The following is a 26,870-nucleotide window of genomic DNA, read 5'->3' as shown; positions in this document are numbered from 1 at the left end:
CATGACGGAAAGGGGACTATTTATGCAAACCACTAAATTCACGGAAAGCTGCTTGTGACTAATTACCTCCAGTACCCACCAGATAGAAGGATCAAACTATGTTAAATTAGACTATCAAGGGCACCAGCTTGTCTCTGACCTTGATCATTATAGCTTGGTCTTGCACGGAGCTATTCACTCAAGCAGCCATTCTGCCTGTTGACGTCACTACCCCTAACCAGAGAGATCAGCTTATTAGCTAATTACCTAATTAGACCTACAGGCTGGAGTAAGAAGCACTTGCCAATATACCTTGGTCAAGGGAAATAAACTGGGCTTTCCCCCACTATCTACTCACAATAATCAAGAGGTGTAATCCAACTAAAAGAAATAGAGAGAAAAGTAAAAAAAAAGTGGAAGAAATAAAAGTATTAGTCAGCAAATCTTTAATAAGAAATTACACAACAAATTTAAAAAGCCCAATAGGGAATCAGCCACATGAACACAATCCAGCAGTCATAAACCATGTGACAGGTCCAATTACAATGTCTGACGTGTTTCGGCCTAACAGCCTGCTTCATAGGCACATCAACTATATGAACTACAGACCATAGTGAAAGGTCACTGTTCTTGATCAGACAAGGATTATCCTAAGAATCACATCTCCTCATGGGCTTAGAAGACTGCAGCAAAGTGCTTTTCTTACTAAGTACATAAGTATTGCCATACTGGGAAAGACCAAAGGTCAATCAAGCCCAGCATCCGGTTTCCAAAAGTGGCCGACCCAGGTCACAAATACCTGGCAAGATCCCAAAAAAGTACAAAACATGTTATACTGCTTATCCCAGAAATAGTGGATTTTCCCCAAGTCAATTTTATAACTGTCTATGGACTTTTCCTTTAGGAAGCCATCCAAACCTTTTTTTAAACTCCGCTAAGTTAACCGCATTTACCATATTCTCTGCCAACGAATTCCACAGTTTAATCACACGTTGAGTGAAGAAAATGTTTCTCCGATTGGTTTTAAATTTACTACATTGCAGCTTCATCACATGCCCCCTAGTCTTAGTATTTTTGGAAAGCGTTAACAGACGCTTCACATCTACCCATTCAACTCAACTCATTTTATAGACCTCTATCATATCCCCTCTCAGCCACCTTTTCTCCAAGCTGAAAAACCCTAGCCGCTTGTTAATATATGGAACATGCTGGACATGACCCATAGAACAGGCTTACAAAATGTAGCCTGCTTAGTTGTGTGTTGAGCTAGGCCTCACTAAAGGTAAAAAATAGTCACGGAGATGCCAGTTACCAAGTGTCACATATGTTCCCATAAGTGCTTGCACAGCAAGCGGAAAGAGGAACTAACTGTAGAATGCTAAGGAACAGAGATATGATTTACTGAAAACTGATAGCTTTTGCAGATGTAAGGGGAATTTTTGGTCACTAAACAGGTGGTAAGAAAAAAGCAGAACTATGATTACTGGCATATAATGTTGCAAATGAGAATGACCTTAATTATGGTAAATGTTAAGCAAGAATTATTGTAAATGTAAAATTAAGTAAGTTTCCAGTAAATAACTGCTAATAAGTGCTGATGATATGGAAAATCACTAATTGACGAGAAATGTGTAATTCTGATGAGAAAACATGTGAACAGAGTGGTATAAAAGTAACAGCTGTAATCATTAGTAGCTAGAGAAATAATGACTGTGGAAACGCTCTTTGCGGCCCGGTTATGGATTGTATTGATTGACTTTACTGATTAGCTGTACCTTCCAACCAGAAACTATTGTATGCTAGTGAACCTTCATTTGGTAAGTCTAATAAAATGCTTATTCTCATATTACATAGCCTTCTGTGTCTGTCTCTCCTTATTTAGTATCTTATAAGGCTTTCTACTAACTGGAGTGATAGAGAGTTCCATTTAGAGAAGAACCAGATTTATATTACCTGCACGAGGGCAGACAAACCAGACTAATTCTATATTCATGCTTTAGCTTTTCCTCGTAGGGAAGTCGTCCCATCCCCTTTATCATTTTCGTCGCCCTTCTCTGCACCTTTTCTAATTCCACTATATCTTTTTTGAGATGCTGCGACCAGAATTGAATACAATATTCGAGGTGTGGTCGCATCATGGAGCGATACAAAGGCATTATAACTTCTACATTTTTGTTTTACATTCCTTTCCTAATAATACCTAACATTCTATTTGCTTTCTTAGCCGCAGCAGCACACTGAGCAGAAGGTTTTAATGTTATCATCAACGACGACACCTAGATCCCTTTCTTGGTCTGTGACTCCTAACATGGAACCTTGCATGACGTAGCTATAATTCGGGTTCCTCTTTCCCACATGCATCACTTTGCACTTACTCACATTAAACGTCATCTGCCATTTAGACGCCAGGTCTCCCAGTCTCGTAAGGTCCTCTTGTAATTTTTCACAATCCACCCGTGATTTAACGACTTTGAATAACTTTGTGTCATCAGCAAATTTAATTACTTCACTAGTTACTCCCAACTCTAGGTAATTTATAAATATGTTAAAATGCAGCGGTCCAAGCACAGAACCCTGGGGAACCCCACTAACTACCCTTCTCCATTGAGAATACTGACCAATTAACCCAACTCTCTGTTTTCTATCTTTTAACCAGTTTTTAATCTACAATAGAACATTACCTCCTATCCCATGACTCTCCAATTTCCTCTGGAGTCTTTCCAAACTTTGTCAAACGCCTTCTGAAAATCCAGATACACAATCACGCTTATTTCTAAAGTGATTGCCGGTGATCTTCCTACATAAATCGGGAGATGGCCGGCGATCTCGCAAAAGCGGCAAAATCGGTAAAATCGAAAGCTGCTTTTTGACACCATCGCCGCTTTCCCGTCGCCGCTCAGGTGAAAGTTCAAGGGGGTGTGTCGGCGGCGAGGCGGGACATGGGCGGGCATGGGCGTGGCTACCAGATGGCCGGCTTTTGCGGATAATGGAAAAAAAAAAAGCAGCGTTAATCAGTATTTCGCCGCTTTTACTTGGTCCTTTTATTTTCACAACCAAGCCTCAAAAAGGTGCCCCAACTCACCAGATGACCACCGGAGGGAATGGGGGATGACCTCCCCGTACTCCCCCAGTGGTCACCAACCCCCTCTCACACTAAAACAATTAAAATAAAAACCTTTTTTGCCAGCCTCAAATGTCGTACCCAGCTCCCTGACAGCAGTACGCAGGTACCTGGAACAGTTTTTGTTGGTTGCAGTGGACTTCAGGCAGGTGGACCCAGGCCCATCCCCCCTACCTGTTATACTTGTGGTGGTAAGTGTTGAGCCCTCCAACCCCCCCCCCCCCCAAAACCCACTCTACCCACATGTAGGTGCCCCTCTTCACCCATAAGGACTATGGTAGTGGTGTAGAGTTGTGGGGAGTGGGTTTTGGAGGTTTTTGGGGGGCTCAGCACCCAAGGTAAGGGAGCTATGCACCTGGGAGGTATTTGTATATTTAAAAAAAAATTTTAGAAGTGCCCCCTAGGGTGTCTGGTTGGTGTCCTGGCATGTCAGGGGGACCAGTGCATTACAAATGCTGGCTCCTCCCACGACCAAATACCTTAGATTTCGCTGGGTTGGAGATTGCCGGCATTTTTTTCCATTATCGCTGAAAAACAAAACCGGCCATCTCAAACCCGGCAAACTCTGGCATTTGGCCGGGCTAAACCGTATTATCGAAAAAGATGGCCGGCCATCTTTTTCGATAATACGGTTCCGGCTAGCTGTAGTGCCACCGCCAAAATAGATCGCCGGCAACGTTCAATTATGCCCCTCAGTATTAACCGGCTCAACTTTATCCACATGTTTGTTCACCCCTACAAACAAATGTAGTAGATTGGTGAGGCAAGATTTCCCTTCAATCCATGTTGACTTTGTCTCATTAATCCATGTTTTTGAATATGCTCTGTAATTTTGTTCTTTATAATAGTCTCTACCATTTTGCCCGGCACCGACGTCAGACTCACAGGTCTATAATTTCCCGGAACTCCGCTGGAATCTTTTTAAAAAATGGGTGTTACATTGGCCACACTCCAATCTTCTGGTACCATGCTCGAATTTAAGGATAAATTACATATTACTAACAATAACTTCGCAAGTTAATTTTTCAGTTCTACCAGTACTCTGAGATGAATACCATCTGGTCCAGGAGATCTGCTACTCTTCAGTTTGTAGAACTGCCCCATTACATCCTCCAGGTTTACAGAGAATTCATTAAGTTTCTCCGACTCATCAGCTTCGAATACCATTTCTGTCACTGGTATCCCACCCAAATCTTCCTCAGTAAAAACCGAAGAAAAAGAATTCATTTAATCTCTCCACTACGGCTTTGTCTTCCCTGATCACTCCTTTTACTTCTCGGTTATCTAGTGGTCCAACCGATTCTGTTGCCGGCTTCCTGCTTTTAATGGAGTGGAAGAGTGGCCTAGTGGTTAGAGCACTGGTCTTGAAATCCAGAGGTGGCCGGTTGAAATCCCATTGCTGCTCCTTGTGATCTTGGGCAAGTCACTTAACCCTCCATTGCCTCAGGTACAAGATTGTGAGCCCTCCTGGGACAGAGAAATATCCAGTGTATCTGAATGTAAGTCACCTTGAGCAACTACTGAAAAAGGTGTGAGCAAAATCCAAATAAATAAATAAAACTAAAAATTTTTTTACTATATGCTTTTGCCTCCAACACAATCTTTTATTCGAAGTCCCTCTTAGCCTTCCTTATGAACACTTTGCATTTGACTTGACATTCCTTATGCTGTTATTATTTTCAGTCGGTTCCTTCTTCCATTTTCTGAAGGATATTCTTTTAGCTCTAACAGAATTCTTTACCTCACTTTTTAACCATGCCGGCTGTTTTGTCTTCCGTCCTCATTTTTTAATACACAGAATATATTTGGCCTGTGCTTCCAGGATGGTGTTTTTGAACAGCATCCACGCCTGATGTAAATGTTTGACCCTCGCAGTTGCTCCTCTAAGTTTTTTTTCACTGTTCTTCTCATTTTATCATAGTCTCCTTTTTTAAAGTTAAATGCTAACGTATTTGATTTCCTATGTATACTTACTTCAAAGCTAATATCAAATCCAATCATATTATGATCACTGTTATCAAGCGACCCCAGCACCATTACCTCCCGCACCACATCATGACCTCCACTAAGGACTAGGTCTAGAATTTTTCCTTCTCTCGTCAGCTCCTGTACCAGCTGCTCCATAAAGCAGTCCTTGATTTCATCAAGGAATTTTACCTCCCTAACGTGCCCCGATGTTACATTTACCCAGTCAATATCGGGGTAATTGAAATCACCCATTATTATTGTGTTGCCCAGTTTGTTTGCGTCCCTAATTTCCTTTAACATTTCTGCATCCGTTTGCTCATCCTGGCCAGGTACACTCCCATCACTATCCTTTTCCCCTTTACATGTGGAATTTCAATCCACAGAGATTCCAAGAAGTGTTTTGTTTCCTGCAGAGTTTTCAATCTTTTTGATTCAAGGCTCTCCTTAATATAGAGTGCTACCCCTCCACCAATTCGATCCACCCTATCACTACAATATAATCTGTACCTCGGTATGACAGTGTTCCACTGGTTACCCTCCTTCCACCAGGTCTCAGAGATGCCTATCCTAAACAATAATTCTCACCTCCAATGTTCTGACTTGCCTGGGCCCGTGGCTCCCTCGGAGTTGGTCAGGTAGGCTCTGTAGATCAGACTGACGTCACTGGCCGCATTATGATGTGACCCTAGCAGACCAACTCTGAGGGAGCCACGGTCCCAGGCAAGAAAGCACGTTGGAGGTGAGAATTATTCATAGTGCTGCTGAAGGTGCTCTGTCAACGATAATGGTGCCGCAAACACCCCCCCTCCCCCCTTCTGTCGTTTCAGGACCCCCCTCCCACTCCACCCCTCTCTGGCCCTCCCCTTCATAAGAGCTGGCTGCTTAAAAGTTTTTACCTCCTGCACGCAGGGACGCCGCTTCCGTCAGCCTTTTCTTTCGCTTTTGTTTCAGCCTTTCCTGTGGTCTCGCCCAAGAACAGCTGAAACACAAGCGAAAGAAAAAGCTGTCGGAAGCGGCGTCCCTGCGGGCAGGAGGTAAAAACTTTTAAGCAGCCAGCTCTTATGAAGGGGAGGGCCAGACAGGTGGGGAGTGGGGGGGGGGGGGGTCAAGAACGACACGGGGGGGGGGGGGGCCTGAAATGACAGAGGGGGGGGGAAGGGGGTCCTGAAACAACACGGGGGGAGGGGATTAATGGAAATCCACTGGAAGGGGAGGGGCAGGTACTGGAAATGGAAGGGGAGGGGGGTCCTGGATCAGGGGGTAGCGGGGTCTTGGAACTTGGAGGGGGGGGAGAGGCGGAGCGGGAAGGGAAGAGGGGGGATGGGAAGAAGTGGGAGGGAGTCCTGGAACTCGGATGGGAAGAAGTGGGAGGGGGTTCTGGAACTCAGACAGAGGTGGAAGGGGGGGGGGGGGAAGAAAAGGGGGGGGGTGGGTTCTGCAAACTCTCGGTCTCACAAAGAGTCTGTGTATCACACACATACTCTCACACTCGCTCTCTCTCACACACACTTACTCTCTCACACATACTGTATCTGTGTGAAACACACTCTCTCTCTCACACTCACTGTGTCTCACATACGCACTCGCACACACACTCTCTCTCACAGACACACTCACACCCAGTCTCACTCTCTCTCACACACACACACACACACTCGCACAGTCACTCTCTCTCTTACACAGTCACTCTCACACACACTCTCTCTAAAACATACACACTCCGAGGAAAACCTTGCTAGCGTCCGTTTCATTTGTGTCAGAAATGGGCCTTTTTTTACTAGTTATATCTTATTTTTCATTTAGTGCAATATATTCTAACTCTCCCATCTTAGGCTACTGGCATTCGTATATAGACATTTCAAACTATGTTTGCTGTTCCTATTTATATCATGCTCAGTACTTGACAGTATTAATTTGCAATCTTTTGTCTGATTTTTATTTAAGGACACCTGATCTACTACAGTCTCCTTTGCAACCTCACTATTAGGATACCCTATTTTCCCTGTTTTGGTGATATCTTTGAAAGATACCTTATCCCGAAACAAGCGCTTTTGAGTGACTGTCGGCCTTCCCTCAGTTTCTAGTTTAAAAGCTGCTCTATCTCCTTTTTAAATGCCGATGCCAGCAGCCTGGTCCCACCCCGGTTAAGGTGGAGCCTATCCTTTAGGAATAGGCTCTCCCTTCCCCAGAATGTTGCCCAGTTCACAACAAATCTAAAACCCTGCTCCCTGCACTATCGTCTCGTCCACGCATAGAGACTCCATAGCTCTGCCAGTCTCTTGGGCCCTGCGCGTGGAATGGGTAGCATTCAGAAAATGCTACCTTAGAGGTTCTGGATTTGAGCTTTCTACCCAAGAGCCTAAGTTTGGCTTCCAGAACCTCTCTCTCCAACATTTTCCTATGTCATTGGTACCCACATGTACCAAGACAGCCGGATCCTCCCCAGCACTATCTAAAATCTTATCTAAGTGCTGCGTAAAGTCTGCCACCTTCGCACCAGGTAAGCAAGTCACCAGGCGATCCTCATGTCCACCAGCCACTCAGCTATCTATATGCCTAATGATCGAATCACCAACTACAACAGCTGTCCTAACCCTTCCCTCCTGGGCAGCACTTGGAGACATATCCTTGGTGCAAGAGGATAGTACATCCCCTGGTGGGCAGGTCCTGGCTACAGGAGTACTTCCTACTTCACCAGTGATGCTCTCCTTCTAGGAGACCTCCCTCCTCCAAGGTTGCACATGGGCTACCAGACTGGAGGTGGGACTTCTCTACAATATCCCTGTAGGTCTCCTCTATGTACCTCTCTGTCTCCCTCAGCTCCACCAAGTCTGCTACTTTAGCCTCAAGAGAATGGACACGCTCTCTGAGAGCTAGGAGCTCTTTGCATCGGGCATACACATATGACATCTCACCAACTGGGAGATAATCATACATGTCACACTCAATGCAAAAAACTGGACAGCACACCTCTTGCTGCAGGACTGCTGACCCCATCTTAGTGTTTTTGAATTTTTCAATAATTTAAACCTTGCTACAGTACTAGGGATATTAGCCTAATATAAAATTGTCTTTTAGTTTATATAGTATGATTTATTTAGTGTTTCCTTCTTAGATGGTAATGAAATGTATTTAAAACCCTATAAGAGCACTCGTTGCTTGTTACCCTAATTACAATAATTGACTATTAATGAAGAGTTGTGCTAGGGTTGGGCAGGAAGACTAAACTAGATCCTGCAGTGCCTATCTGTTAATGCTGTACTAACAGCTCATATACTCAGGGAAGGCTGTAACAAGATTTACTGACCAATACTTGCCTTTATTTCCTCTGTATACTTTTCTTTTCCACTCTCAATCAATTCAATCAACTTGAAACTCTGCATATGCTTCAAACTTGGAATCATCACTAACTTTCTGGAAGTCAATGCAGAAGTGGAAGCTTCTATTTGGCAGAAGAGGTAGCCATGCTAGTAGAGTGATGATGGCATCAGATCTATTCTTGATGAGGTTGGCGACCTTTTCCATTATATTACCAAAAAGATTGTTTCCCCAGCATAGGATGTCCACTAGCTTCTTTTGAACCACTGGTTCTAGGTCTGAGGCATGCAGCCAGGCGAGTTTGCGCATCCTAATACCAATAGCAGAGGCACTGGACGCCACATCAAAATCACCAGTGGAAATAGAAAAGGTGCAGAGAAGGGCGACGAAAATGATAAAGGGGATGGGACGACTTCCCTATGAGGAAAGGCTAAAGCATCTAGGGCACTTCAGCTTGGAGAAAAGGCGGCTGAGGGGAGATATGATAGAGGACTATAAAATAATGAGTGGAGTGGAACGGGTAGATGTGAAGCATCTGTTTATGCTTTCCAAAAATAATGGGACTAAGGGGCATGCGATGAAGCTACAATGTAGTAAATTTAAAATGAATCGGAGAAAATATTTCTTCACTCAACGTGTAATTAAACTCTGGAATTTGTTGCCAGAGAATGTGGTTAAGGCAGTTAGCTTAGCGGAGTTTAAAACAAAGGTTTGGACGGCTTCCTAAAGAAAAAGTCCATAGACCATTATTAAATGGACTTGGGGAGAATCCACTATTTCTGGGATTAGCAATATAGAATGTTTTGTACTTTTCTGGGATCTTGCCAGGTATTTGTGACCTGGATTGTTCACTGTTGGAAACAGGATGCTGGGCTTGATGGAGCTTTGATCTTTCCCAGTGTGGCAATATTTATGTACTTATCACTGGAACTCTGCAGACTTCTCAAGTGGTAAAATTCCTGCAAAATCTGTCACACTGCTAAGTTCCAGAAGTGCACGCTCAGTAAAAACTAGTAAGAATGTATAAAGGAAAGGAGCATAGCATTCTGAAATTCTTTCCTCCCAAAAGACTCCAAGGTCTGAGCCTCCCTCCCGGGGGAATTGAGGAGACAGTCTTAAAACTCTTGGCCCTTTTGATAGCAGATTCGATGACCATGGAGTGGTGCAGAAACTGGAGCTTCTCGAATTTGGGAGCCTTCTGGACTCTATATACATACAACAATCTTCTTGTGAATGGGCTGTACAGGGGGGGGGGGGGGGGGGGTCTTCCATTGATTCTTCTGTATGGCCTAAAGAATGCTGTACTACTACTACTACTATTTAGCATTTCTATAGCACTACAAGGCATACGCAGCGCTGTACAAACATAGAAGAAAGACAGTCCCTGCTCAAAGAGCTTACAATCTAATAGACAAAAAATAAATAAAGTAAGCAAATCAAATCAATTAATGTGAACGGGAAGGAAGAGAGGAGGGTAGGTGGAGGCGAGTGGTTACAAGTGGTTACGAGTCAAAAGCAATGTTAAAGAGGTGGGTTTTCAGTCTAGATTTAAAGGTGGCCAAGGATGGGGCAAGACGTAGGGGCTCAGGAAGTTTATTACAGGCGTAGGGTGCAGCGAGACAGAAGGCGCGAAGTCTGGAGTTGGCAGTAGTGGAGAAGGGAACAGATAAGTAGGATTTATCCATGGATGCGGAGTGCACGGGAAGGACGAGTGTGGAGAGATACTGGGGAGCAACAGAGTGAAGACATTTATAGGTTAGTAGAAGAAGTTTGAACAGGATGCGAAAACGGATAGGGAGCCAGTGAAGGGTCTTGAGGAGAGGGGTAGTATGAGTAAAGCGACCCTGGCGGAAGATGAGACGGGCAGCAGAGTTTTGAACCGACTGGAGAGGGGAGAGGTGACTAAGTGGGAGGCCAGCAAGAAGCAGATTGCAGTAGTCTAAACGAGAGGTGACAAGGGTGTGGATGAGGGTTTTGGTAGAGTGCTTGGAAAGAAAGGGGCGGATTTTACGGATGTTGTAAAGAAAGAAACGACAGGTCTTGGCGGTCTGCTGGATATGAGCAGAGAAGGAGAGAGAAGAGTCAAAGATGACCCCAAGGTTTCGAGCTGAGGAGACAGGGAGAATGAGAGAGCCATCAACAGAAATAGAAAACGGGGGGAGCGGGGAGGTGGGTTTGGGGGGGAAAATGAGAAGCTCGGTTTTGGTCATATTTAATTTCAGGTGGCGTTGAGACATCCAGGCAGCAATGTCAGACAAGCACGCTGAAACTTTGGTTTGGATGCAAGGTGAGATATCAGGGGTAGAAAGGTAGATTTGGGAGTCATCAGCATAGAGATGGTAGGAAAAGCCATGGGATGAGATTAATGAACCAAGGGAAGAAGTGTAGATAGAAAAGAGGAGGGGACCAAGAATAGAACCCTGAGGTACGCCGACAGGCAGAGGAATAGAAGTAGAAGAGGATCCACCAGAGTGAACACTAAAGGTGCGGAGGGAGAGGTAGGAAGAGAACCAGGAAAGGACAGAGCCCTGGAATCCAAGTGAGGACAGGGTATCGAGAAGTATGTTGTGATCGGCAGTGTCAAAAGCAGCGGAAAGATCAAGAAGAATGAGGATGGAATATTGACCTCTGGATTTAGCCAGTAATAGGTCATTGGAGACTTTAGTAAGCGCAGTTTCGGTTGAGTGGAGAGGGCGAAAACCAGATTGTAATGGGTCAAGAATAGCATGTGAGGAGAGAAAATCAAGGCAGCGGCGGTGAACAGCACGCTCAAGTAATTTGGAGAGAAAAAGAAGGAGGCACTGTCACAGTTTCCTTGCAATACTGCAGCAAGGCAGTGAACTGCAGACAATCGCAGTAGCAAACAACCAAAAGCAAAATAAGTACCTGTATGTAATATATATATAATTCATATGTGAGGACTTCCGGTGAGGACATGAGCTGAGCAGCAGCGTGTTGTTAGAGCTCCGAGACTCCTGCCTAATCTCGAATTAATTTGATCGTGCCCTGATACTGCCCTTACCAGAGAAGTAGATTGTTGTATGGACAAGTACTTAAAGAGATCTCCAGAGGCGATGGCGCAGAGACTACTCGACTGACTGTACATTTGTCCTTTAGATTGTAAGCTCTCTGAGCAGGGACTGTCCTTCTATGTTAAATTGTACAGCGCTGCGTAACCCTAGTAGCGCTTTAGAAATGTTAAATAGTAGTAGTAGTAGATCGGCGAAAAGAGAGAAAATAAAAACATGCGGTCCGGATAACAAAATGGCGGAGGAAGGCGCCTCACAGTCCGGAGGGTTCTCCAAAACACAGCTATCGCAACTTACCTCTGCAGTAGCAAAAGCTTGGGACCCGAAATGGGCCGAGGTAAAGCAAAAGCTCAAACAATTAACTACGCAGATGGACGGCGTAGGGACAAGAGTGGGAGACCTCGAAACGAGGGTGTCTGCCCTGAAGGATGATGGGTGCGGATACGGCCCTGACATAGATAATTTAACCCAGCAGCTCAAAGAATTCCATGAAAAATTGGAAGATTTGGAAAATCGTTCGCGAAGGAACAACATACGGATAGTGGGGCTACCTGAGAACGTCCCAGAGAGGAATTTAACATGCTGGCCAAAAAACTGGCACTTTCGGACACCATAGGCCCGATTGTTGTAGAGAGGGCTCATCATGTGGGGTGCAAATCAGACGAGCAGACACGTCCACGGGTGGTGGTAGACAGAATATTCAATTTCCGACACAAGATGGAAATTTTGCAAGGATTTAAGCTAAGTCGAGACTCTCTGAATCATGAAGGGAGCAAAGTGCTAATTTTTCAGGACTTTTCAGCAGAAGTGCAATTGCGGAGGCGGCAATACCACCCACTATGTTCAGCACTGGTAAATAAAGGAATAAGATTTTTCTTACAGTTTCCGGCAAACTTACGGATTTTGCCTAGTGGTTAAGGTGGTGGACTTTGGTCCTGGGGAACTGAGGAACTGAGTTCGATTCCCACTTCAGGCACAGGCAGCTCCATGTGACTCTGGGCAAGTCACTTAACCCTCCATTGCCCCATGTAAGCCGCATTGAGCCTGCCATGAGTGGGAAAGCGCAGGGTACAAATGTAACAAAAAAATAAAAATAAAAAAATTTTTGATTCAGGGGCACTGGAAACTGTTTAAAACTGTAACTGAAGCAAAGGCAGCAGTGCTAGAAGCAGGCCTGTTAGAAAAGATATGATGCAGGTAATAATTCAGTAGGGGCACCAGAAATAGAGTAAAATGGTTTGAGGTTTAAATAAAGGGCACACGTTATGTGAAGCAAGGGCACGGGCCTCATATGCTTAGGAGGTCCTTATTTTCCATTTACAGGATAGCCCTGGAGATGGAGAGAGGGTACTTAGATCTGGGTAAACGGGAGGGGGGCAGGGAAGGTTAAGAAAGGGGGGGTGGATAGGCCGGAAACAAAACTTGCTTTCACATACTACAAAAGGCAAAAAGGGGTTGGGGGTTCGGCTGGATCAGATATCCAAAGGTCCGAGAGAAGGTACTGAGTCTTGGAGGGTGCGCTGCCAGTTAGAGCAACAACATAGAACGTTGGGGGTGTAAATTCCCCTATTAAAAGAGCAAAGATTTTAGCAGCTCTGAAGAAGCAAAAAACAGATATAGCGTGCCTGCAAGAGACGCACTTGTCAGATATTGAACATACTAAGATGAAGTGGAGGTGAGTGGGGAAAGTTTTTTCAGTGGCTGCCAGGGGGAAGAAAGGAGGGATAGCTATTCTTATCAGAAAAGGGCTAGCATATAAACCTTCAAGGGTGGCCAGTGGGGAAGATGGGAGATATATAATACTGAAAGTTTGGCTACCAGGAATAGAAATTATACTAGTAACACTCTATGGCCCTAATACCTATGACCCAGCATTCCTCAGGTCCATAGCGGGCAAATGTGCCAGTTGTAGTAATAAAAGGTTGGTAATGGTGGGTGACTTTAATTTAGTTTTAAACCCACAACTAGACTGTTCCCACAGAACCTCATCGCATTATTTAGGACAATGGGCCAAAGAGATGGCGCTATTTTCCAGATCACTCAATCTAGTAGACACCTGGAGAGCATTCCACCCCTTAGAACTTGAGTATACTCATAGGTCTAGAGCCCATGGCACTCAAGCCAGACTGGAATATATATTAGCGGACCGCTCAGTTTTCCCACAATTGTTAGGAGCGAACATTGGCCCGGAAGAAATATCGGACCATTCAGCAGTCTGGATAAATATAGAGCTTCAGGTTGATAGACGAGGGGAGAGAGGGTGGAGATTTCCAGCTTATTTATTTTCAGATATCAAATTTCAAAAATATTTAAAGAACAAATGGGAAGAGTATGCTAAGAACAACAACATACATGCCCAGATGCAACCAGTTTTGTTTTGGGCAGCATCAAAAGCGGTCCTAAGGGGTGACGTTATTACATACTGTAGCAAGCGTAATAAATGCAGGGCGGCAGGAATTTTATTACTGGAAGCAAGACTTAAAAAGGCCCAAAAGGTGTATGCACAGAAATCGAAGAAGATGAACTTAGACAACTTGAAGCTGGTGCAAATCACTTTAAACTCAATGTTGCACGAAATAGAAACTAGATCTGCATCTATCTATATAATTCACAACCCCAACGTTCTAAATGAAGCCATCACCGGAAGTTGAAGCGTCGAGATCAGCTTTCCCCATCGGAAGTTGAGGCATCGAGATAGCCACTTTCCCCATCAGTGTGTGCCCCGCCCTCGCGTCACTACGTGAAGACGACGAGGGCGGAGCACTGACACTGGATGAAACGGAGTGCCAGCACCAATGAAGACATAACCGCTCACTTACACTGCAGCACCGAAAACATGAACAGCGCTGACAAAAGAAATCCATTTTGATGGCCATGCTCCTGTTCTGCGTGAGTCACCTCCCCCCCCCCCCCCCAAAAAAAAAAACAAGCTAGTGCCCGTTTCATTGCTCTGAGAAACGGGCCTTCTTTACTAGTTATATTATAAATATAAACTTCATAGATTCGGAAATAGGACTGGGCGATTACTAGCCAGATTAGTTAAAGACTGGGGAGAATCTAGGATGGTGGTCACTCAGAGACAAAAATGATAAACTGACAAGTGACCATAAAGAAACTGGCCACATTTTCACTGACTATTTTACTACATTATATAAAAGTCAGGATACGCCGAGGGGAGAAGCTTCGATGACCTACTTACAAGAAGCTAAATTGCTAAAGGTGCATCATCAGCACCTGGAGTGCTTGAATGCACAGCTAACAATGGAAGAATTACAGAAGGCAGTCAGGGCATTGACATTAAGATCTGCTCTGGGCCCAGATGGGCTTTCAGGGGAATATTATAAATTGCTGCCCCCAAAAGCTCTCATGCATCTGTTAAGTTACTTTGAAGAGGTGATAGCAGTAGGTAGCTTCCCTGCCCATGTTAATGTAGCCCATATAACATTAATCCTGAAAGCGGGTAAATCGCCAGAGAGGCCTGAGTCTTACAGACCAATATCTTTATTAAACATGGAAGTAAAATTAATTGCAAAAATCCTGGCAGAGCGATTGGCGCTATGTCTGCCAAGCCTGGTAGGCCCAGAACAGGTGGGATTTATAAGAAAACAGAGAGCAGTGCATAATGTGAGAAAATTGCTGTTGGCAATGGCAACGTGCAAAACGCGGAGATCCCAGCATAGGTAATCAGCTTAGACGCAGAAAAGGCGTTTGATCAAGTCAACTGGGAGTACCTATTTCAAGTCATGTCAACAATGGGCATTTCAGGATGGTTTATGAGAGCAGTGAAGACACTATACAAGGACCCTAGAGCTAGTGTAATCATCAACGGAGGGAGGGAGAGAGAATTTCCGATAAATAAGGGTACTAGACAGGGTTGTCCACTCTTGTTCATGTTGGCAATGGAGCCTTTGCTGAGGACCATGATGGTAAAAAGGGAAATACAGGGGGTTGAAGTGGTGGATCGCCAGCTCAAGGTGTTTGCTTATGCAGATGACCTTCTTTTGATTATAACGGACCCTATTAACTCACTGGAATCCCTGCTAGACGAGGTAACGAGATTTGGGGGGATTTCAGGGTTTAAATTAAACCATATGAAATCATGTATTCTCCTGGTTGATGCAGATAGCGTAGGGAGATGGAATGGCCCCCAGCAATTAATCTGGATGCTAGGCTCAATAAAATACCTAGGAATAAAGATCCCCGCAGACTTAGGAGTGTTATACAAGAAAAATGTGGAATGGTTACTAACAGAGACTGAGGAAAGGCTAGGCATGTGGGGTTCCCTGCCCATAAAGCTATTAGGGCGGATTGCCTTGTACAATATGTGTATTATACCTAAATGGTTATATGTCTTTCAAACCTTGCCATTGTACCTTGAAAGAGCGGATGAGAAGAAACTAAATAAAGTGACCCAGCGATTTCTCTGGCAACAAATCTAAAACCCTGCTCCCTGCACTATCGTCTCATCCACGCATTGAAACTCCATAGCTCTGCCAGTCTCTTGGGCCCTGCGCGTGGAATGGGTAGCATTCAGAAAATGCTACCCTAGAGGTTCTGGATTTGAGCTTTCTACCCAAGAGCCTAAATTTGGCTTCCAGAACCTCTCTTTCCAACATTTTCCTATGTCATTGGTACCCACATGTACCAAGACAGCCGGCTCCTCCCCAGCACTATCTAAAATCTTATCTAAGTGCTGCGTGAAGTCTGCCACCTTCGCACGCCTCCCCATGACCACATTAACCATCCCAGCGGAATATGGCGGGCTGGGACTGCTAAGTGTGAGACACTTGACGGTGGCCTGTGGAATGCGTCATATTAATGACTGGTTCCAAGGGTCAAAGGACTTTTCTAATACAGATCTGGAATTGCAGATAGAACCAAGAATACATTTTACCAACTATCTGCATGTGGGGGGAGAACCGATCCCAGTAATATTAAAATACTCCATGATAATGCCTATGGCGAAGGCAGTGTGGGGCTGGGTATGTCGCTTACATAAGTTCTCCGCAAGGGTTACACCTTTCTGGTCCATTTGTGAGAATGTGAACTTTGAACCTGGGCGGCTTTATGCGGTGTTCCAAAAATGGAAAAGTAAAGGGGTGGTGTATCTACTCCATGTGCTTAACGCAGAGGGCCGGATTAAAACTTTCCCAGAACTGCAACTGGAGTATGGGCTGCCGAAGACGGAAGAATTTTACTATATGCAACTTAAACATTACATAAACTCCTTAGCGTGGGAGTCATTGGCGGAAGGCGGAAGATGTGCAGGAAGAGCTCTCTGAAGCTTTTGCTTTGGCGGCACAGCAGGAGGTGCCGCTCACTTTTCACCACAGACATATACGAGACACGGCAGCGGAACTGGACTATGCTAAAGTTGGCGCAGCAATGGAGCATTGATTTGTTAAAGAACATAGAGGTCACACAAATGAAAGCGCATATATTGTCCATTAGACATTCATCTAAAGCAGCGTGTTATTGGGAACTGCAATACAAATTTGCTCTGCGTCTATACATAGCCCCCAGACGAGCCTTTCATATGGGAGTGTCTCCTTGGGGATCCTGTCCTAAATGTAGCTATGAGGGAGAAACACTGGGCCACATGTTTTGGAGCTGCAGAGAGGTGGAAAGGTTCTGGAGGTGTACTCTGTCTGACGTATCCAAGATTTGGAAGTCGACTTGGAGTTACGATGTAGCACTATTATTTGGCCACCCCAAGCTATGTAAGCCCAGTCCCAAAGGATTTACAGATTTTGCATCTAAAACTGTTATAATCGCTAAGCAAGTCATACTGGCTGAATGGATCTCACCTCATCCGCCTGTTAAGCAGCAATGGAGAGTAAGAATGTTGTCTTTAATGCGCCTAGAATGGATGGGAGTAATAAGCTGGGACTCGATATTGAGGAAGAAATTTCAATTCTGCTGGGCCCCACTTTGGAGGACGCTCACTCCAGCCACCTGTTAAACTTCTAAGGATAAAGAATACAATAGATGTTGTAGTAGTGGAGAGCAGATAGGATTGGGTTTGGAAAGGGGGGGGGGGGGGGAAAGAAGTTAAAGAGAGCGGGAAGGGAGAGGTGAAGAGAAAGGGGAAGGGAGAGGTGAAGAGGAAGGGAAAGGAAGGGGAGGGAGGAGGGGGTTGGGGAAAGGGGGGTAAAAGGAAAAGGACAGTGTTTTGGTCTAACACAGATTGATTGTAGTAGAACACAGAAGAGTCTCACGTATGTAAGAGGTTGGTAAATACGTAACTGAAGACGATATTATCTAATGTCATTTGAAATGTGTATATGTTTATACGTAATAAAAAAGAGTTAAAAATATCTACTATAATAAAACTCACCCTCAACGTTCTGAAGACAACGTTCTGAAGTCACTCAGTCACTCACTGAAGGGTTCATGGATTCATGGTGGTGAAGCCACAACACTGACCATGTCTCTCTGCCCCCATGACGGACCAATCAGAAAAAACACCCTCAACATTCTGAAACACAAAGGACCATCACAACACCGTTCCCAGGCAACACTAGGCAACATAAGACGGACCAATCAGAGGAAACTACGTGACAATAAGGGAGGAGCATTCCCCAGCAGAATGGCTCATTATCTGTGCAGCACGGAGAGCACAGAACCACCGCTGGAACGAGAGAAGAATATTCCTGCTGTGGGTATGTGCAAAAATAGACCGGGGGAGGGGGGGAAAGACATTTTTAAATGCCTAATGCCAGTACTGAAGAGTGCCAGAGGGCCTATAGCACAGACTATATTTGGGATCGCTTGACATGGAGTCAGAGGAGCCGGAAAACAACGTGCCCATCACCATCTGGGACGTGGGCGAACAGGACAAGCTGCGGCCCAGCTAGAAGAATTACCCGCGACCCGGCCAGCAGCAAACAGCGACCAAGGAAGGGGGAGGAGTACTCCTTCCCTGCCTAGGAATCGCTGGAGACTGGCTGCCAAACTAACGAAACAACCGCACACCGACGCACCACCTCCATCATTCGAAAGGCATCCACTCTTTCTTCAACAGAAATGCAAACTAATAATACAAAACAAACAAAGAATACATGGTTTCTCAGGCGGCTGCAGGTAACTTCCCACTCCCTTCCTCTTTTGCCGAAGCAGCCAAGGACGTGCCCAACCATCCCCAGCCTCAGGCAAGCTGTCTCCCACCTCGGGGACTCCCCGAGCACCCGGAAAAAGACGGCGCTGATTCCTGCAGCGCATAAATGTTCCAGCATTCCCCTGCAGCCGGCCTGAAATGGAGCAAACATACCGGATCACCCCCCGACGGCCCGTGCTCTTCTCCCTTCCGCCAACTTAAAACAACCATCCCCGTCCTCAGGCAAGCAGTCACTATGATGCCCAGAACCCCAGCCCAATGGAAAAAGATGGTGCTGCTTCCAACAGCACATTTCTCTTCCAGCATTCCCCTACAGCAGCCCTGAAACGGCCAAAAAATACCGACAAAGAACGTGCTCCTCTACCTTCCGCCCATCTAAAACAATACTGCTGCCTCAGCACAACACAAAAAAAAAACATGGAAAAAAAAACCAACACTCAACAAAGGCTGAACCCCCTACAACCACATTTACATTTCACCAACAGAAAGACTCCCCTCCACAAACCTCATTGACAGACAAAACCACACACAACAGAAACACACCCTCAAAGCCACACACCAATCCAACCCACTTTGCCAGCACAGCACATCCCCAAACCCCCAAGCAAAAAACAAAACAAAAAAAGACACACATCAACAACCTGCACACACACCACACCCTCACACACACAAAATAACTCTGTGACACATACACACACAAAAAAAACCACATGCTAGCGCCCGTTTCATTGGTTTCGGAAACGGGCCTTTTTTACTAGTATATATATAATTCATATGTAGACCGCTTGGACTGAAATCACAGAGAGGTGGTTTATCAAGTTCCATCCCCTATAGATATTGGACAGATGCCCAGGAATGAACCATATTAGAATCTTAAAAGTATTTCTGTGGGGATACCTGAGTCTGCGCCTGTATAAGTCCACTAGACTGCTGGGAAGACTCTGGGCAGGAGCACTGAGGAATGAGATAGACTACACTGTCTTGACCGGTGCCAACTCCAACATCCTTCGATACATTGGCATTGATACCTGTTGAACAGGCAGAACATGGGCCTGCAGGACTGGCTAAAACACTATTGGGTCCAACATCAATACCTTCGCTATCTTATCCATGTGTCAGGCAGGAAGGTGCTCCACTTCCTCTTTAAAATGGCCCAGATCTGCCCCTTGAGGTTGGCCAACAGTAACGGCTGGGTTGCAGCCAGTATATCATTACTGAGACCAAGTCAGCACGACTTTAGTGTGGGTAAATCTTGCCTGACCAGTTTACTTCAATTCTATGAAGGAGTAAACAAACATGGACAAAGGGGAGCCGGTTGATATTGTGTATCTGGATTTTCAAAAGGCATTTGATAAGGTACCTCATGAAAGGCTACAGAGGAAATTGGAGGGTCATGGGATAGGAGGAAATGTCCTATTGTGGATTAAAAACTGGTTGAAGGATAGGAAACAGAGAGTGGGGTTAAATGGGCAGTATTCACAATGGAGAAGAGTAGTTAGTGGGGTTCCTCAGGGGTCAGTGCTAGGACCGCTGCTTTTTAATATATTTATAAATGATTTAGAGATGGGAGTAACCAGCGAGGTAATTAAATTTGCTGATGACACAAAGTTATTCAAAGTCGTTAACTCGCGAGAGGATTGTGAAAAATTACAGAAGGACCTTATGAGACTGGGAGACTGGGCGGCTAAATGGCAGATGATGTTTAATGTGAACAAGTGCAAGGTGATGCATGTGGGAAAAAAGAACCCGAATTATAGCTACGTCATGCAAGGTTCCACGTTAGGAGTTACGGACCAAGAAAGGGATCTGGATGTCATTGTTGATAATACACTGAAACCTTCTGCTGAGTGTGCTGCTGCAGCTAGGAAAGTGAATAGTATGTTTGGTATTATTAGGAAAGGTATGGAGAACAGATGTGAGGATGTTATAATGCTGTTGTATCGCTCCATGGTGCGACCGCACCTTGAGTATTGTGTTCAATTCTGGTCACCGCATCTCAAGAAAGATATTGTAGAACTGAAAAAGGTGCAGCGAAGGGCGACAAAAATAATAGCGGGGATGGGTTGACTTCCCTATGAGGAAAGACTAAGGAGGCTAGGGCTTTTTAGCTTGGAGAAGAGACGGCTGAGGGGAGACATGATAGAGGTATATAAAATAATGAGTGGAGTGGAACAGGTGGATGTGAAGCGTCTGTTCACGCTTTCCAAAAATACTAGGACTAGGGGGCATATGATGAAACTACAGTGTAGTAAATTTAAAACAAATAGGAGAAAATCTTTCTTCACCCAACACATAATTAAACTCTGAAATTCGTTGCCGGAGAACGTAGTGAAGGTGGTTAGCTTGGCAGAGTTTAAAAAGGGGTTGGATGGTTTTCTAAAGGACAAGTCCATAGACCGCCACTAAATGGACTTGGGAAAAATCCACAATTTCGGGAATAACTTGTATAAAATGTTTGTATGTTTGAGTAGCTTGCCAAGTGCCCTTGACCTGGATTGGCCACTGTCGGGGACAGGATGCTGGGCTCGATGGACCTTTGGTCTTTTCCCAGTATGGCATTACTTATGTACTTATTCGGGAATAACTTGTATAAAATGTTTGTACGTTTGAGTAGCTTGCCAGGTGCCCTTGACCTGGATTGGCCACTGTCGGGGACAGGATGCTGGGCTCGATGGACCTTTGGTCTTTTCCCAGTATGGCATTACTTATGTACTTATGAGCAACTAAGCTGGAGATAGAGTGATGCGGCAGTGGAGGGTCGGCACCGGCAGGAAAGACTGAGGATCTTCCCTGCCTGGGCCCCGAAGAATCCATTAGACCACCAGGATGGCTGCCTTAAAGGCTTTAGGTATGTGCTAAGACCCGCGGCTCGGGGAGAAGAGAGGCACTGCGAACTGGCTCACCCTGCCTCAACAACCGGCTTGCAAGATGTCAGAAAAATTAACAACCGGCTCTTGTGAGCCGGTGTGTGCCGACTCCAGCACACCACTGGATCTAGGTGTCATTGTTGATGATTTGATACGTTACAACCCTCTGCTCAGTGTGCGGTGGCGGCTAAGAAAGCAAATAGAATGTTAGGTATTATTAGGGAAGGAAAGCAAAAATGAGGACGTTATAGTGGCAAAAAGCGGGGTATAACTGTTCTACAATAAATAAATAATGCCCTTGTATCACTCCATGGTGCAACCGCACCTCTTATATTGTCTGCAGTTCTGGTCATCGCATCTCAAAAAAGATATGGTGGAATTAGAAAAGATAAAGAGAAGGGTGAAAAAAGTGATAAAGGGGATGGGACAACTTCCCTATGAGGAAAGGCTAAAGTGGCTAGGGCTCTTCAGCTTGGAGAAAAGGCAGCTGAGGGAAGATATGATACAGGTCTATAAAATAATGAGTGGAGTTGAATGGGTAGATGTGAAGCGTCTGTTCACGCTTTCCAAAAATACTAGGACTAGGGGGCATGCAATGAAGCTACAAAGTAGTAAATTTAAAAAGAATTGAAGAAAATATTTTATCACTGAACGTGTAACTAAACTCTGGAATTCGCTGCCAGAGAATGTGGTAAAGGTGGTTAGCTTAGCGGAGTTTAAAAAAATGTTTGGATAGCTTTCTAAAAGTCCATAAGCCATTAATAAAATGGACTTGGGGAAAATCTACTGCTTATTTTTATGATAAGCAGCATAAAATTTACTGTACTGTTCTGGGATCCTACCAGGTACTTGTGACCAGGATTGGCAACTGTTGGAAACAGGATGCTTGGTTTGATGGACCTTCGGTCTGTCCCAGAATGGCAATACTTATGTACTTATGCACATAAAGAACATGGTTGCACGTAAGCACTATGGGCGGTAAGGTGCGTGCATGCACACTGGACACTACCAAAAGCTTCTGATTTTAAGAATGTTGTGGAGCATCTCCGTGTTGGTGTTTCACTGGTAATGTCACCCATCTGTAAGAACTGTTGTCCTGTTTGACCTTGCAGAAATTATTTTATGGTTTGCCAGTAACCTCAAGATTTCTGTTACAGTGCTGATGAACACTACTGTTTACATCGCCAACAGAAAGATGCTGGACTGGGGAGCTAGGGTTGACTGAGAGCCAAGTGTCAAACTACATGCATATATTTCCAGAGCAGTGGCGTACCGGGGGGGGGGGGGGGGGGGGGGGGGCAGTCCGCCCCGGTTGCATGTCACTGGGGGGGGGGGGGGGGGGGGTCGTGTGCCGGTCAACAACGCTGACCGGCGCGTGGCATCCCCCCAGCGGCATGCACCCGGGGGGGGGGGGGGGGGGGTCAGGTGCATCGGCGATCCACCCCGGGTGTCAGCGCCCCTCGGAACGCCACTGTTCCACAGTACTGCAAATTTTGCCGTACATTATTTTCATTTTTTTTTAGTACATAATTCCATTGAGTATATACAGTGTGCACAATACCATCAGTAACAGAACTCTTACTGATGGTATTATGTATACTGTATATATTCTAGTGGAGGCAGCTGGTAAGCAGTGAAGGGGTCCTTCCCTGCTGTGTTCAAAAGTGCCCCTTACTGTCCTCCTTGGGTTAAGATTTTTTTTTTTTTTTTTTACATAAAGAGTGGTATTCATACAAGGGAAACACTGTTCTCTCTAAATTGCGCAAACATCCAATAACTTGAGTAAAATTCAGATTAGCTAAAACTATAGGGTAACAAGTAGGGAAATCAAGCAGAGCATAGCTCATGAAATCTTTCCAAACTGCCTGTGAGTTTATGTATCTCGGAGCAATTTCTCCAAATGGGTTAGTTTTGCACATGCCATGACAGGAATGAACCTCATTCCTAAGTCAGGGTATGTGGAGTAAGATCTCAGTCTCTCAAATTTATTGCTAACCCTTGCCGTAGTACTTGCATTGTGCCAAAGACAGCTTCTTTCTGGAGTTTATAAGATATAACATGTATAGGCAACTTATCCGGGTGCACTTGGAAGTTCTTTTTATGTATCTGTGTATGCACTTGCATACGTGTGCATGTCTCTGTTGGTATTTGCAAGATAACAGAAACTTTTTGCTCACATCAACTCAGACCTTTGCTCACAAAGAAAATATTTTCCACACGTCAGATCAGTCCTTTGTTGCCCTAAAGGGTTGTGTTGTCAATAGATATATAACATCTCTGATTCAAAATTATTAAGGTCCTAAAGTGGCATTCATGTTGAAATCTTGGGCTTTTAATGGCCAGATTACATTGGACTTTGGCAAACCCACGGAAATTGCTTGTCTCATGTGTTGTTTTTTTTACTTTTATTAAATACATTTTTTTAAACTGCTATTGACTGTCTCTTTTTGTTGTTTCCCAATTGTCCTGAAAATTTTATTTATTGGCTCCTTGTGACTTTAAGGGCCCCGTTTACTAAGCCGTGCTAGAGGCGCGTTAGTGCTTTTAGCGCACGCTGTGTAGGCACCCACAATATTCCTAAGGGTGCCTACACAGTTATCGAGCGCTAATTTTGTGCACGCGCTAAAAACGCTAGCACACCTTAGTAAACAGAGTCCTAAAATTGCTAACTTATCCATTTCTTGAGCAGACTTGGAATTTTTAACATTCATAAGCACTTGGGTACAAAATATTATCACAATGTTTCTATGCATACCTGTTCTGGCATGGCTCCATGCTCAATGCCTGTCCTCAGCAATCTGTAGCAGTTACCAAATAGATCCCACTTTGTGAGGTCATGAGCACTAAAACAAAATGCAAATAAATAAATAAAAATAAATTAATTAATTAATCCACATACATACAAAAAACAACAAAAAAGAAAACATTAGCTACAAACTCCCAAAACCCAAACTGAGAAACAAATGTTAATAAATGCAGATGTGCTATACAATTGTGCATGAGGACCTCTCATGCAGTGCCTTCAAACACATGTATATTTTTCATATTCTGTTTCTAAAATTACATTTCAAAATGCATTAAAGTGGAAGCTTTTTCACCATTCTACACAGTTTATATGCTTTAAATGTAAAACGAATAATTATAGTAATGCTTAAAAGTAATTAAAAACAACAAACAGTTCCTCACAGAAAACAAAGGGCTCTATCTACTATACTGCATCAACTGATTAATATGTTAACATGATTAATTGTTAATGTGATTTAATACAAGATAAATAACTCAAGCCCTATTGTTCTCAACAGGGACTTTTTCAGTGAAGGACAATTCTACACACAAATGTTTATAATACTAGCACATCTGCATGTATATGCCAGCCAGTCTGCCTCCTAAACGCTATTTTGCGAATATCAGCTTTATTTAAATAGTGCATATTTGCAAGGGAGTAAACATATAGATAGAACATAGTCAGGCATAAGTGTAAATTATGTGCATCCCTGCCACATTTAGGTGCAGAACTTACACTAGTTCTTTGGCTACTGTAATTATGGGCACGTAAATATCAGGTACACCGAAACTAGGTGACTAGGTTCCGTTATAGAAAAGGCTTCTAACGCCCATTGTAGGGGTGCCTAAATGGAGGCGCTAAGTTTAAAAACTGGCCCCTATGTGCTTAACTTGAATTAACATGCATTAACCTGTAAATGCAGAATAGTAAATACAGTCTTCAAATTGACCTCCATTCCTAAAAATTGCCTTACCAAGTAAAATAGAGGTACCTCTATATAGTTACTGTATTTCAGATACTCCTAGATGAAGAATCAAGCTGCTTATTGTAAGAAGTGAATTAGAAACAAAGGTCTAAACGAGCCGATCATGAGAACTGCTGTAAGAATTATGTGATACAATTATTTAAAGGTACAGATTGGTGAAACGTTGTAAGCAAACTTCAATGAGTTTGGATGTTCTTTGGGGCGCTGTCAGGTCCATCAATGTAAAGTGGAAACAGTTTAGCTCTTAAACATATTCAGACATTACAGAATACTGCAGCTCACTTTGTGTCTTGCCCATAAATTTGACCACATCCATCCATTATTAGTTCGTTTACATTGGTTATCTATTAAATTCAATTTCAATATAGTGAAGATACTTACCTGTTGCAGGTATTCTCCAAGGACAGCAGGCTTCATATTCTCATAAGTGGGTGATGTCAATCTATGTTGCCTGGTCTGGCATTTTGCCAAGCTAAAAATAGAGCTTTGTGGAGCACAAGCCGTGCTCCACCGCGCATGTGTGCCTTCCCATTAGTCGCGCAAACGTGGTTTCCACAGTTTAATACTAAAAAAAAAAAACAAAGTAAAAAGAATATGATTCATGCTGTCCTCCGAGGACAAGAAACGTCTATCTTCTCACAAGTGGGGAATCCCTAGCATACCAGGCTCACCCAAAACAACAATGGTCAATTGGGCCTCGCAACGGGGCATAACTGAATCTATATACAGTCTGAATGAGGATGTAGCCTGGAACAGAATAAAATGGGCCTAGGAGGGTGGAATTGGATTCTAGACCCCAAACAGATTCTGCAACACTGACTGCCCAAACCAACAGTCATATCAGGTATCCTTATCAAGGCAGCAGCCTGATGTGAATGTGTGGACTGAAGACCACGTTGCAGCCTCACAAATTTCTTCAATGGAGGCTGACCTCAAGTGGGCTATTGACGCAGCCATGGCTCTGACATTATGAGCCGTAACATGACCCTCCAAGGCCAGTCCAGCCGTGAAGGAAATGCAATCTGCCAGCCAAATTGAAATGGTGCATTTCCCAATGGTGACCCACATCCTGCTGGGATCAAAAGAAACAGAATCTGGGCAGAACGTCTGTAGGGCCATGTCTGCTCCATGTAATAGGCCAATGCTGTCTTGCAATCCAAGGTGTGCAAATTGCTTTCATCAGGATGGGCATGAGGTCAGGAAAACAACGTTGGCAAGACAATCGACTGGTTCAGATGGAACTCCGACACCACTTTCGGCAAGAACTTAGGGTGCGTGCGGAGGACTAATCTGTTGTAATGAAACTTAGCATAAGCTGCATCCACCACTAAAGCCTGAAGCACACTGACCCTTGTGATGGGCAAGGTACGTCTGGTGGGGAAGAGATGGGGGCAACGCTCCAGGAAGACACATATTCATCTAAACAAGTGGGGAACTACAACTCCCAACCTCCCCGGGATAGACCTAGAGGAAGGAACTCTGGGAACAGAAGGGCAGACATCTGCAGAGAAAGTTGAGGGACTACAAATCCCAGCTTCCCTAGGGTAGAGCACCTGATTCCTTTAGAGAAGGTAGTCCACACTACGATTACCAAGATCACAGGAGGCGGTCACCAGACTCTTTTAATAGTACATAAGTATTGCCATATTGGGACAGACCAAAGGTCCATCAAGCCCAGCATCCTGTTTCCAATAATGGCCA

The 26,870-nt window shown here is 44.4% G+C and overlaps 1 protein-coding gene across 1 annotated transcript in view; it reads right to left on the bottom strand.

Annotated features, from left to right (window-relative positions):
* Positions 1-26,870, bottom strand: part of STAG1 (stromal antigen 1) — a 1,758,022-nt gene that overhangs the window by 410,775 nt on the left and 1,320,377 nt on the right. The window contains 1 exon segment of the mRNA XM_030215628.1: positions 24,155-24,242. Within this exon segment, the coding sequence (XP_030071488.1) occupies positions 24,155-24,242 (88 nt within the window).

Source organism: Microcaecilia unicolor, chromosome 10 (genome assembly GCF_901765095.1).
Source record: "Microcaecilia unicolor chromosome 10, aMicUni1.1, whole genome shotgun sequence".
NCBI classification, from domain to species: Eukaryota; Metazoa; Chordata; class Amphibia; order Gymnophiona; family Siphonopidae; genus Microcaecilia; species Microcaecilia unicolor.
Note: the sequence above shows the minus strand (reverse complement) of the source record. Positions and strands in the feature narration are given on the sequence as shown.